Source organism: Choloepus didactylus, chromosome 1, assembly GCF_015220235.1.
Source record: "Choloepus didactylus isolate mChoDid1 chromosome 1, mChoDid1.pri, whole genome shotgun sequence".
NCBI classification, from domain to species: Eukaryota; Metazoa; Chordata; class Mammalia; order Pilosa; family Megalonychidae; genus Choloepus; species Choloepus didactylus.
The window spans coordinates 223,482,962-223,495,150 of record NC_051307.1 but is presented as its reverse complement, the minus strand read 5'-3'; the positions used below and the strand labels follow the sequence as shown (position 1 = coordinate 223,495,150).

Genomic DNA, 12,189 nt, shown 5'->3' with positions numbered 1-12,189 from the left:
CAGATCATGCGGTTCTCATTCCTCTCAAACACTGCCTAGAGCTCCCTGGACTCTTGGTCTGAAGAATATACAACTGGTTTTTCAACTTTATAAAATAACCATAGGCCTTGAGACTTGTACCATGCTGCTTTCTGCTGCTTTATCTTCTTGTAGACAATTCATTTTATAATGGAGAAGTGTGCCACTACTGCCAATTCTAAAGTTACTTTTTAGGATAGCAAGCTATAAGAAATACTTTTACATCCTTTTTCTTGGATGCCGAACTTTGCTTTTCTTTTGCTCCTGCTGCTAAGGGCCAAATATTTGAAATTCCTAGCAATGATCCTACCAAATTATTCTGTATTTTTTTTAGTGATAATGGGAAAATGATCTGTTTTTACAACCATTGTCCATATTTGTTTGATGGTCAGAGCATACCTGGCCTTGAGAGCTTCCACTACCCTGCAAATGATTGATTTGCAAATGATTGATTTTTTTTTTTTTTTTCATTTTTACTCCAGTTATCTGCATCTAGCTGGTATGGCTGATCTTTGAAGAGTCAAGATTTTAAATACATATTTTTGTTTTTCTTCTACTACTTATTGTATAAGAGTGAAGATCCATGGAGTTTCAAGTAACTGCTCTATCTCCCATAAAAAATTCTGGTACTTTTCATTGTAGATTTTTTCTTTGCATCATGTTTTATTCTTATTTAAATTAGGTAACCAAAGGGGGGACTTCTTGTTACATTTAGTTCCTGGAGTAATAAAATATGTCCTAGAGCCATCCATACCCTGTAAATTTTAGTATGAAGCCAAAGCAAATTATAACTTATAAATCCAAAAGAAATTTGTCTTTTTGTCTCTCACATAATGTACAAAAACTGAAAAATTAGAAGCCACATCATTTTAAAATGCTCTTAAATGCTTTTCCCATTGATCTTCCCCAAATTGCCCAGCTTCTCTGTGCCTCAGTTGCTTTTTCCAGGAAATATGGCTGATAACATCTTTCTCCATTTGACCTTGGAAGAAAATTGTGAGAATCAACTGACAATATATGTGATGCCTCCTTTATTTATTTAGGAAAAGGGTGCTATATAGATCCATTTATTACAATTTTATTTTTGTCATTGTTGCTGTACATGTAAACTAAGTGTAACTAAAAGGTGGCAAATTATGGGGGTGGGAAGTCAGTCACAAGATTGATACTATTTCTTCTTTAAAGAAGAAGCTTCAGCCCTTGCTCTCTGATCTACACAGTTTTCCTTACAAGAATCATTCCCTTAACAACTTCAAGAGCCTTCAAATCCATACAGATGGCTTCTAAAATTTAACCTGGCCAGCATCTCCAATATCTATTCAGTGGATTAACTAGTAAAAATGGGTACAATACAAAGTCTTACATGTTGGTCCCTTTTTTTAACTTCTTCATACAATATAGATAGCATACCTTCTCTTTCCTTGAGCAAGGAGAATTTTCCTGATGAATTAATGGATGAGGTTTTTGAAAAAGGTGGGAAGGTTTTGTTTTGCTTTTTGTCTTCTAGGAGGGGAATGAAATTGCCAAAGAATATAAGCTGAATAGATGTCTTGGTGTTGGGTATTATTTATTTGGTTTTGTAGTGTTTTTAGACCTTCAAAAAGCCATTCGAAGTCATAAGGCAGCTGCAGAACTCCACCAGCCTACTGGTCTACCTTGGGCTAGGGATGACATTGCTGGTGCCTCTACTTAAGGATTCTACTGCTCCTGCATGCTTCCTTCCATCTGCTCCTGCTTGAAGCCAAGACTAAAGAAGGTTCATTGTTTTCTCAGCCAATGGGAAAGAGGAGAGAAATCAGAAAAGGAGACAGAAGGAAGATTCACCTAGCTCTGACTCAAGTAGGATTGAAACTGAGCTTATTTCCCACCAAGCCCTCTTGTCTCCTCCTTGCAGAGGAATGTAGAAGGGAGGAGGGAGATACAGAACCCCTAAGCAAGGAGCCTGTTTCCCTCCTTCCCTCTCACCATTCGTCCACCACAGGAGAGAAGTGTGGCACCCTAGAGGCCACCCTCGAGGCATGCACCTCTGCCCACCAACCTCTCACCTCCTTCTGCATGCTAAGGGTCCCCGGGGACTGGGAAACATGTTGGCTCCTTCAGCTTACTTAAGTGTACGTTCCCCCCACTCCATCTCAAGCCCTTTTCTTCTTGCCCCTAGACATCCCAGCTGGATTCCCTAGCCTCCACCTACATCTCAAGCATTCCGTCTTGCCCTTTTCCCTCAGTTTCCACAAACGTGTACTACTTCTTGCAACAAGACATTAGTACTCACAGCTTCCTCTGCTTTGGACCACTGTTGTGCCTCCCCCATCCCTTTCACCTGCCTATCCCCTACGCAGCCTCAGACCTCAGCTTAAATGTCCAATCCTCAGAGAGTCATCCTCTGACTATGCCCTGCCCCATACTACAGTACTTGTCCCTATTATAGCCCCTTGTGACAGTGCCTATCCCTTTCCGTTACTTATTCACATGTCTGACTTCCCCACTCTTGGACCCACTGAGATGGAGATTATCTCTGTTGTCACCATTGTATTCTAAGTGTTTAGTTCACTGCCCGAGGCATAGTGCAAACTCAATAAATATTTTCTTAATGAAGAAGAGTATATATTTTGGGAATGGATGATCTTCTTTCTGTATTCACTGTTGAGACAAGTAGTCATTCATTTGTCAGCTCAATAAACATTTATTGATTGCCTGCTTTGTTCCAGCCCTGTGCTAAGCACTTGGGAAACAAATATGAGTAAGACCCTTTTCCTCCTCCACCAGTGGTTTCTGTTTGGGGGTAGCTACCACCCTAGCTAGGGACATTGAGAAATGTGGACAGGTAGTTTTTGTTGTCACTGCTGTAATGACTGGAGTACTCCTGGCACTCAGTGTGCAGGACCCAAGACCACTAAATATCTTCCAATGCATAGGATGTGCCTTCACAAGGAGGCACTGTCCCAGCCAGTGCTACCACCCCACCCCACCCCTGCCCTTACAGGGCTTCCACACAGAGCTTACCATCAAATAGAGAAAAGTGAACCAAAAGGGGCAATGTCCTGTCATGTGTGCAATGTCCATACATGGCCCAAGGGAAGTATCACCCCTTGGGGTGGGTGGGTGGCTGTTGGGAACGTTTTATGTTTTGTTTTGTTTTTCTTAACTTAGCAAAGAAAGGCTTTGCCCTACGAAGGAGTCTCTAATTTAAATGAAATAATAAACCAAAAATTAAAGTACCAAAATATAAATAACTGATGACAAAAATTGCTATTCTTCCTTTTATGATAAACATCAAAAAAAAAAAAAAGGAAAAGGAAAATAATGAGGACGTGGTGTTCAATATCTTTCTCAAAGGGCTTTGATTTCATTATACTTCTTTGTGAGAGTGTGAAAAACATTACAGAGTGATTGTTTCATTTCTTCCCCAGTAGGCCTTTGGGGGAGAAAATATCAAGAGAGGAGAATGTTTTCCCACAGCAAAAGGCATGTGAGAGGAAGAGTCGGTGTGTAGTGCTAACTAGAGCAGGGATCCTGAGCCTCTGCACTGGTGACATTTTGGGGAGAAGAGTCCTTTGGTGTGGGGGCTGCCCTAGGCATTGTAGGATGTGCCTTTGCCCACCAGATGCTAGGTTATGACAATCAAAATGTGTCTAGACATTGCCAACTGCCCTAGAGGGAAGGGGAGAGGAAATTGCCCTTGGCTGGGGGCCATTGAACCGGACCTTGTTTTCATCGACTTCAAGCTCAAGTCAGACCCAAGTTCATGGTCTTTTGAACTCTACTGGAAAGTTAGTCCTGGCTCTTCATTTTCCATCAGAATTTAGCCACACTGCCTAGAAAGTACAGTGGGAAAACACCCACAGTTATTAGGCAGACTCTGTCTTTTTGAGGGGCAGAGGGGGCCATTGGAAGCTGCTATTTTACCAACTTGCTTTTCTTTCTTTCTAGAGGCAGGGGTTGGCAATCTGTGCTGTCTTGCTGGCATTATGCTCTTCTTCCTGCTGGTTGCTCAAAGGAGAATCTATAGGAGCCTCAGGGATAATGACAATTTCTCTTTTACGTCTGTAGCAGAACTCCCAGGTGTATGAGTAATGCTGTCACCTGAAGCATCTTCTTAAGCCTCTGGAGAGAGCTGCAGGAAATTACAGTGTATTGCAGGGAACCCTGATGCTGGGAAAGAAAGAAAACCCTCTTCTTAAATTAAAAAAAAAAAAAGGGCAAGATAATTTTGAAGTTAGCTTGATTTAGCTCCCTTTCCACAGGAAATTTTAGACCAGCTTAAGGGTGTGTATCTGGAATCTGGTTTGTCCCACATGCCTAGTACATTTTAAGCAGGATACCACACTTGGATCTCTTTTCTCCACTGCTCTACATCTGGGTTCAGTCCTTTGTGTGAAGGATCTTGCATTCCCCTCCTTCTAAAATCGCACTTGTCGAAGAGCTTTGAATGTCTTCTTCTGGGGGAGAGGGAAACCATTTGGATAAGAAGAGGCTTCCATGTTTACACTGGTGGAAACAAGATGTCTTTTTCCATCTTGCAACCTGCATTGAGTGTACTTCTGAGTCCACAGAAAAAGGTTGACTGTGGTGGCAAAGATGGAGTTACGAAAGGCTTTGGGGGAATTTGAAAGAGAACAGCAGAACTGTTCCCTGAAAACAAGTCTCCACCAACTTTTACCCCCAACAAACAGAAGGGTCATAGGAAAGCAGATGTGGATAATTAGATGAAACTAAAAAAAAAAAAGAAAAACAAAAAACCCACAAACATGTTTTACTTTTACTATTTTATCTAAGTACAAATAATTGAAACAATCTCTGATTTGGATGATAGTGGTGATTTATCTTCTGTGGTACTTAACCTTCTGCCAGCCACTTTACCAAACCCTTTTTTTCTCTAAAGCCCTATGTAGTGGATTCTGGTATTATGTCCATTTTATAGAAGAGGAGTTTGAAGGTTTGTGGGGTTAGGATGCATAACTCAAGATCCCACAGGTCTTGAGCAGCAGGGATTTGAAATCAGGTGTGTCTGTCTTAGGAGTCCTAGCTCCTAACCACCAAGTACTGGCCTGAGAACTTGCATCTCTAACAAGTTCCCAGGTGATGCTGATGCCACTGGTTCAGGGACCATACTTTGACAACCTTTTATTTAGTTTCTTGGCTGTTAAAACAAATACCATACAATGGGCTGGCCTAACTATAGGAATTCATGGTTTTAAAGGCTAGAAGTCTTGCTTCCTTCCAGGGTTGGTATATTCTGGCCAGCAGTTTTTGGGGTTCCTTGACTTTTCTGTCACATGTCAGTGCACAAGGTAGCATCTTCTCCTCTCTTCTGGGCTCTGTTGACTTGCAGCTACTGGCTGCTCCTGTGGCTTCTCTCTCCATATCCAATTTCCTTTACTCATAAGGACTTCAGCCATATTGAATTAAGGCTCACCCTCATTCAGTATGGGCACACCTTAACTGATAACATCTCCAAAGGTACTGTTTACAAATGGGTTCACACCCAAGGACCAGGGTTTGGGACTTGAACCCACTTTTTGCAGGGGACATGATCCCCCTACAACACCCCTGTTACAGCACATCCCATTTTCCAAAAAAATAACATAAGCACTGATTACGTAAATTTTGAAAGAAAATGCCTGAGGTTGGAATTGACCACTGACATAAGCCCTTCACAGAGGTAGATAACAGCCCAGGTCTTTCTAGAGCATCTCTTCTGAGAGGGTGTGTCAAGAGACAGAGATAATTGACCTGTTGTAGGTTTTATTCTGGTATTCCCTTGGCTGCCTGACATTTCCGAGAACAGAGTCAAACTGCATCGTTAAAAAAATGAAGAGTGCTAACACCATCCACTCGTACTAACAGACCATTTTTCAAGTCCAGTAGTTTTCCATCAGCATGACATTTCTTTTCCAAACTACTGTAAACTTAGTTCATTTTCTTTTGATTCAGTAATACCTAGTATACTCAAATTCTGTATAAATACCACGACCCTCCTCTTGGAAAATGCCATCAGAACGCTCACACTAACGAGCACACAGAAGAGATTTATTGTGAAGAAAGGTTTGCAAATCCTCGATTGTGTCTCCTGTCCTATTAACTAATCCAACAGAAATTCTTGGGCAATTTTGTCAGTAATAAAAGAAGCATCATTTAAAATTTTCCTGATTATGGTCACCAAGAACAACAGGGACTTTGAGGACAGATTTTGTATCCCACGTCTTTGGACTGATTGAATTTCACCTGAATTAAAATTCGAAAGGCACATTTGAAACCTGAAATAAAGCTGATTTACTTGTTGATAATCTGTTCTGAAACCTTCTGAGCTAGTTCAGGAGAAAGGCTTTGGCACCTTCTCTTACCTTTCTGCCACTTAATAGGAAAGATAACCCAAATGTGAAACTGCCAGTAAAATGTAGACAGTTGTCCTACAGTGAGACTCGGAAAAACTGCATCTATACAGGAAATTTGCTGCAGCATCTCTGCTGTGAAAAATGTTATGGGAGTGAAATCTATATGCTTTCTAAAGGAAAATAGAAACTGGTGGTATGTGGGACTCCTCGGCTCCCTTTTCAGAATGCCTTAGGCAATATCAATTCCTCAGGGAGAATTGGGGAAAAAAAGAAGAACGATTAATTATCTGGTGACTTCACCAGTGGTGGAACAGTTTCGTTTGGTTTAGAGTCGAGAATAAACTACCACTGCAGGTTTGTACCAGCAGCTTCTTCAGGCTGGACATGACCAGAGGCTGAATTTTCCTGAACCAAATCAAAGTTGCTCTTATGGTCTTTGATTTGACAGCAAATAGTAACTGGAACTCTTTGCTAGGGGCCAAGACCCTTCTTGTTTTTCTCATGAACTGACAGCTGCGTTGGAATTGGCGGGTTGCAAAGGGTGTGGAAACCTGTCTTCCTGCTGGCAACAACAGCAGGTGGTCATTTTCTTGGAGACCCTCAGGTTAGGAGCAAAGGAAGTTTCTGGAGCAGCACACACACTGTTGCTTTGAGATTGATATCTTCATCTCCTGGCTCCAGCAGAACCAAAGAAACATTCAGGGCTTTTCCCCCAGGAGTGGGGTCCATAGGGATGCTTTGGAGGATTTTTTTTTTTTCTCCTCCTGCATTTGCGGCTGCCGAGAGATGTTTAGGCAGTGTTGACAGATGGATTCAGGGAAAGATGCCAAGCAGAGACCCTGTAGTGTAAAGCAACACGCTCCCCAAGGCAGTTAAGAAGACTGGGGCTGCTGTGTGTGTGTGTGTGTGCGCGCGTGTGTGTGTGCAGGACGTGCAAGCCCAGCGCGCTGAAATGCAGCTCGCCTCTTCGGCTGCAAGGAGTTGCTTCACTCCCCTCCCTGCCCAGCGCATTCGGGGAGCGCAAGGGGGAGTCCTTGCTGGCCAGGGCTCCCCGTGCCCCGGGAGCGCCGAGGGCTCGCCTGGCGGAGCTTAGCGCAGCTTTCTCGGCGCTGCGAGCGGGCGGGGGCGGACACTGGGCTTCTGTGTGCCAGCCGCAGCCGTTGGCTGGCGGGGGCCCAATCCCCGGGCATGCCGCCGTAGCCTGGCCAAGACGCACGGTGAAAGACGAGTTTGGTGGAAGGTTTGACCCCCGGCCGCCAGCAGAAACCGGCGCCAGAGCCCAGGCGGTCGGGCCGCTGTGGTTGAGCTCGTGGGGCTGCGGGATCGGAAGGAAAGAGGAGGCATGGCTTCGGTGTTCATGTGTGGAGTGGAGGACCTGCTGTTCAGCGGCAGCCGCTTCGTGTGGAACTTGACAGTGTCCACACTGCGGAGATGGTACACGGAGAGGCTGCGGGCTTGCCATCAGGTGCTGCGGACGTGGTGCGGGCTGCGGGACGTATACCAGGTGAGCCAGGGCGCGCGGCGCCCGAGGGCCTTTCCAGGATGCCTGACGCTCTTGGGAACCTGTTTCCACCTGTATGATTTTATTCTCTCTCTCCCCCCACCGTTCTCTTTTAAAACTCCTCACGGGCTGCTTGGCTCTTGGGTCAAATGCTCAGCACTGTAGATAACTGTTGCCTGACAAAGCTTGCCTTGAATTTTTCCACCCGGGCATGGGGGCTTATGTAAGTTAGTCCCAGCATTTGCAGACCCCTGTTTTAGAGTGATAGTGTGTTGGCTGACACTTAGCTAAGAAAGCTGTAGTTTTGCAGCAGAGGGTCTGCAGAGAGAGACTTTGACATTCGGATGATTCCTTCTTTTTCATTTCATTGGCATGGGGGTAGGCATTCCAGGGGCAATGGTTTCATGCCAACAGGGTCGTAGTGAATTTGCGTTCTTGCACTTGATTTTATTTCAGTTTCCATCAGGCACCTCCAACTTGCAAGGCAGAGCCAGGAAAAGCTGATTCTGTGTCTACTGGCTTTTGGAAGGAAGGACAGCAAATTGTGAACCCTTTGCAGGAGGATGACAGACGAAGGAAGGGAGGGGTGGCCTGGCTGAACGTTGGAATGCTTACATTTGAATTTACTCCCTGTCACACAACACAGCCTCTTTATTCCTCTCTACGTCCTATCCTGCAGGCAAAAAATGCAGTAACTTTGTTCAACTGTGAGATTGTTTATCCTATGTGGGACTGCGGCTTGCCAGGATTTTTTTTTTTAAACAGTAATTTGTGAATTTAAAAATCCTGTGCTTTGGTTAATATTTTTAGGTTTAAAGTATCTACATTGTATTTAGGAAGATTATACCAGCTGTTTACTGTAGAAATATAAATCACATTTTCTTTCCTGTGATGTGGAATAGCTTTATTGCAGCTCTGGGTTCCCTCTACCCCAACTTGATTCCCAATATGGCTATAATTTAAATCTCAAGGTATCCTGTCCCATATGTGATCAAGCACCTGGTTTTGACAAGCCATAGTCTTCTATCAACCAGGCAAAGGTAAAAGACCATTGCCAACCGTTAAGGAATCTAAAGAATCACTGTCCCCTGCCATCCTTGTTAAAACGTGAAGAGCATTTTAGCTGTGCTTTGATGACTCCAGCTTTGTATAATGTATCTGTGATATCTTGCATTTGAAATGGAATTCAAAAGCCAGGCTGAAAATGGGACAGCACATGGGAATTGGGAGTATTAGGGAGTTGTGGATGTATCCCATCTGGCCACATTACACAGTTCACCTGGCTTTTTGGAGTCAGAGGTATACCTGTGTTTCTTAGAACATCACTGCTCAGTTTGGTCTGTAGGATAAATGACCCTCAAATGGTTTGGTTTGTTCTCTTAAATGTTTGAGAAACTTTCAAAAAGAGAACGCAAATATTGTAGCCAACCAAACAGGCTCTGTGCCTCACTCCCCAAGGATTCAGGGGATTTAGGACTTATCTCTGATGCTGTTACTAATCAATTCAAAAATGAATGTTCCCAAAACTTGAGACTCCATGAGTTCTTTATAAGGTTGGTCAGTAATTATTTTTAAGCAGAACAGCAGCTTGAGGGACTATGCTACTAAAATATGTTTTGTCTTCTGTAAAATGAATGGTGACTGAGCCAGTTGCCTCTCATAATAAAAAGGAGTATTTAAAATATGATGGCCATTTTATGGGTATTGAGTCATAAGTAAAAGAAAGTGATCTCTAGGTTTAAAGTTTCCTGGATCTTTGGAGAAATAAAATTTAAAAAAAAATATTTTAATCCTTGAGAGAACCATAGAATTCTTAACTGTACAACTTAGTTAATTGTTTGCAAAGAAATGCTATTTCTTTAATGCCCTTATATATTGAGCAAGAAAGTAGTGACTTAACAATGTAGAACTGAAAGTAAATAAAATGATCAGTATCTTCCACTCCAAGTTAAATAGACATAGGAGTGAATTCTACCTCTGCCTGTGTATGACCATGCTTCAGTTTCTTTATTTATAAAATGGGAAATATAATAGTACTAACAACTGAGGCTTGATAGGAGAATTAATTGATGTATAAGTTATTTAGCACACTTCCTAGAGCTTAGGAAGCATATAATAAATGTCAATTCTGTTAGTTAGGATGTTTTTTATTGTTAAGAGAAGACGCAACTCAAACTCACCTAACAAGTAAAAAGAAGTAACTTTTCACACAACTGAATAGTAGTATGATCTTAAGGTATGGTTTGATCAGGGCACTGTGTCATTCCCTATGATTCTTTCAGCCCTCATCTTGTTCATGTGTTGGCTTTTTCCTTAACTGGTTTCTTCCATGATAAATTCCATATTATTTTTCATGATAGCAAATAGCTGCAGGAGTTCTAGGTCTTACATGAACATATCAAACAATCCAGAAAGAAAGAGTTTCAGATTCTCAAAAAACTATTTTTAAAAAGTCCTAGTATTCACTCTGATAGTCTAACTTAGGTCCTGTGTCTACAACCAGTGCCATGCACTGAGTGGCACAAGGTATGGGATTACACATCCATGTAATCTCAATGGGAGTGATACCACCCACAAGGGGGGTGGGGCAAAAAATTGCACTACTTTTATATAAAGCATAACTATATATACAATACATAAATAAATATACAGTGTATCTGTGTATTAAAACTTCAGTGGTGGGGAGTGACTAACAAACGACAATGCCTAAAAAGCTCCTTACGGGAGTGATAATTTTTAGAAGATTAAGAAACTACATTGATTGGTTTAGGCCATTCGGGGCAAGAACTCATTTTTGAAGCTGGGAGTGATGGTTGGCCCCACCCAGATCCCATGTATGTAACAAGCAATGTCTACTACATCAACTCTTGTTAGAATCCTAAATCTAGTGCTCTTTAAATAAAATAGCTATTTTTCAAGACTATTGCAAAGATTAACTGCAAACACTTTGGCAAATATTTTACCACAATAATTTGAGTTAAGAGTGTGTGGGCTCATCACAATACCCAGCCATATTGCTATCCGGTAATCACGAGTTTTAAACCATAGAGGTGAATGTTCCACTGTACAGCCCAACTTTTTGGCATTGAACTGGAAACACATACCACAGAATTACATATTTTACAGAACCCACTTTTTTTTATCATCTTAATGATAAAATGGTGTCATTTTTCTTGCTTCTAGTCTGAATAGTTTTGTTTGTAAGGAAATTTAATGCGCAAGCACTCTAGAGAGAAGAAGTAAGGGTGGAGTGGTAGATATCCATTACATGAAATACCTGGCAGTCCCCTGGGGTGTTTTGTTTATTCATATACTATAAGTGAAATAAGAGCTCCCACCTATTCATAGGTATCTGGCAACAGCATTATTGCCTGGTTGGCAAAGCTAGGAAGGATTTCTTTGGAATTAAACATTTCCTCCACTTCTAGGTATTGCAGAGGCAAGTGACTTAATTTGCCAACAACCATGAATAATTAAGATACTAGCTATAAGGCATTTCTATAGTAATGTGACTGAATAAAAAGCAGGAGGCATTGGAGCTGCCTTTGAACAAAGCTTTGCTTCATGAGTGAATGTTTGAATTTGGTTAAAATAGCATTTATGGGCAATCACTTTCAAGTGCAGCGAGGCTGAATTCTAAAAGCCTTATATCTATCCTGCTTATATCTTGCCTGGATAGGTTGAGTTATAGCAATTAATCAGGTTAACAAACAAATGAGGTAGAGAATGATGGGATAATATTGTTGAAAAAATAAAATCAACACCCTTAGCTTTTTATTAACTGTGATGCATTCTAACAAAATCTTCAGTTTGTTACTTTGGGATTAGGTCCTCCCCACCCGCCCGATATCCCAAGATAGAATTTCTTGTAAACCCTGAATGGAGTCATTGCCTTCAGTAGGAGGCAACTTGGACAGAATCTGGAATATTTAAGTCACTGTATCAGACTTAATACAGGCAGGCCCCCTTAAGCAGGCAGCCGGCACTGTGGGGCAGGCAGAAGCTGCAGGCTCATGCAGGAGTTTGAACAAATTTGACTTTGAGCAAATTGCTTCCCCTATTTGAGCCTCATTTCCTCCTGGATGAGAGGGAAAGCAGCAGCACTTACTTTGTAGGATAGAGTGAGAAATTCATGAAATAATGTACCTAACAGCACCATGCCTAGCACATAGCAAATGCTCAATAAATTTAGCTTTTGGTAAACCCATAGAAGTTACTTGATAAAGGGGAATGAAGGGTATTACTGTCAATTTATAAGTGATACTAGTTCTCATAACTGAATTCCCATTTTTATATGTGAAGATGTTCAGTAAAAGAGACTGTAGTATTTTTCAC

At 41.9% G+C, this 12,189-nt stretch overlaps 1 protein-coding gene across 2 annotated transcripts in view; it reads left to right on the top strand.

Moving 5' to 3' along the window:
• The window catches only part of FRMD4B (FERM domain containing 4B), a 338,099-nt gene that overhangs the window by 127,910 nt on the left and 198,000 nt on the right, over positions 1-12,189 (top strand). The window contains exon 1 of one of the 2 annotated variants that reach the window (XM_037800153.1): positions 7,493-7,857. The exons of the other annotated variant lie outside the window; for it this stretch is intronic. Within the exon in view, the coding sequence (XP_037656081.1) occupies positions 7,696-7,857 (162 nt within the window). The 5' untranslated portion in view covers positions 7,493-7,695. Of the gene's footprint in view, positions 1-7,492; positions 7,858-12,189 lie in introns of those variants that run through there. 2 annotated transcript variants of the gene reach the window in all.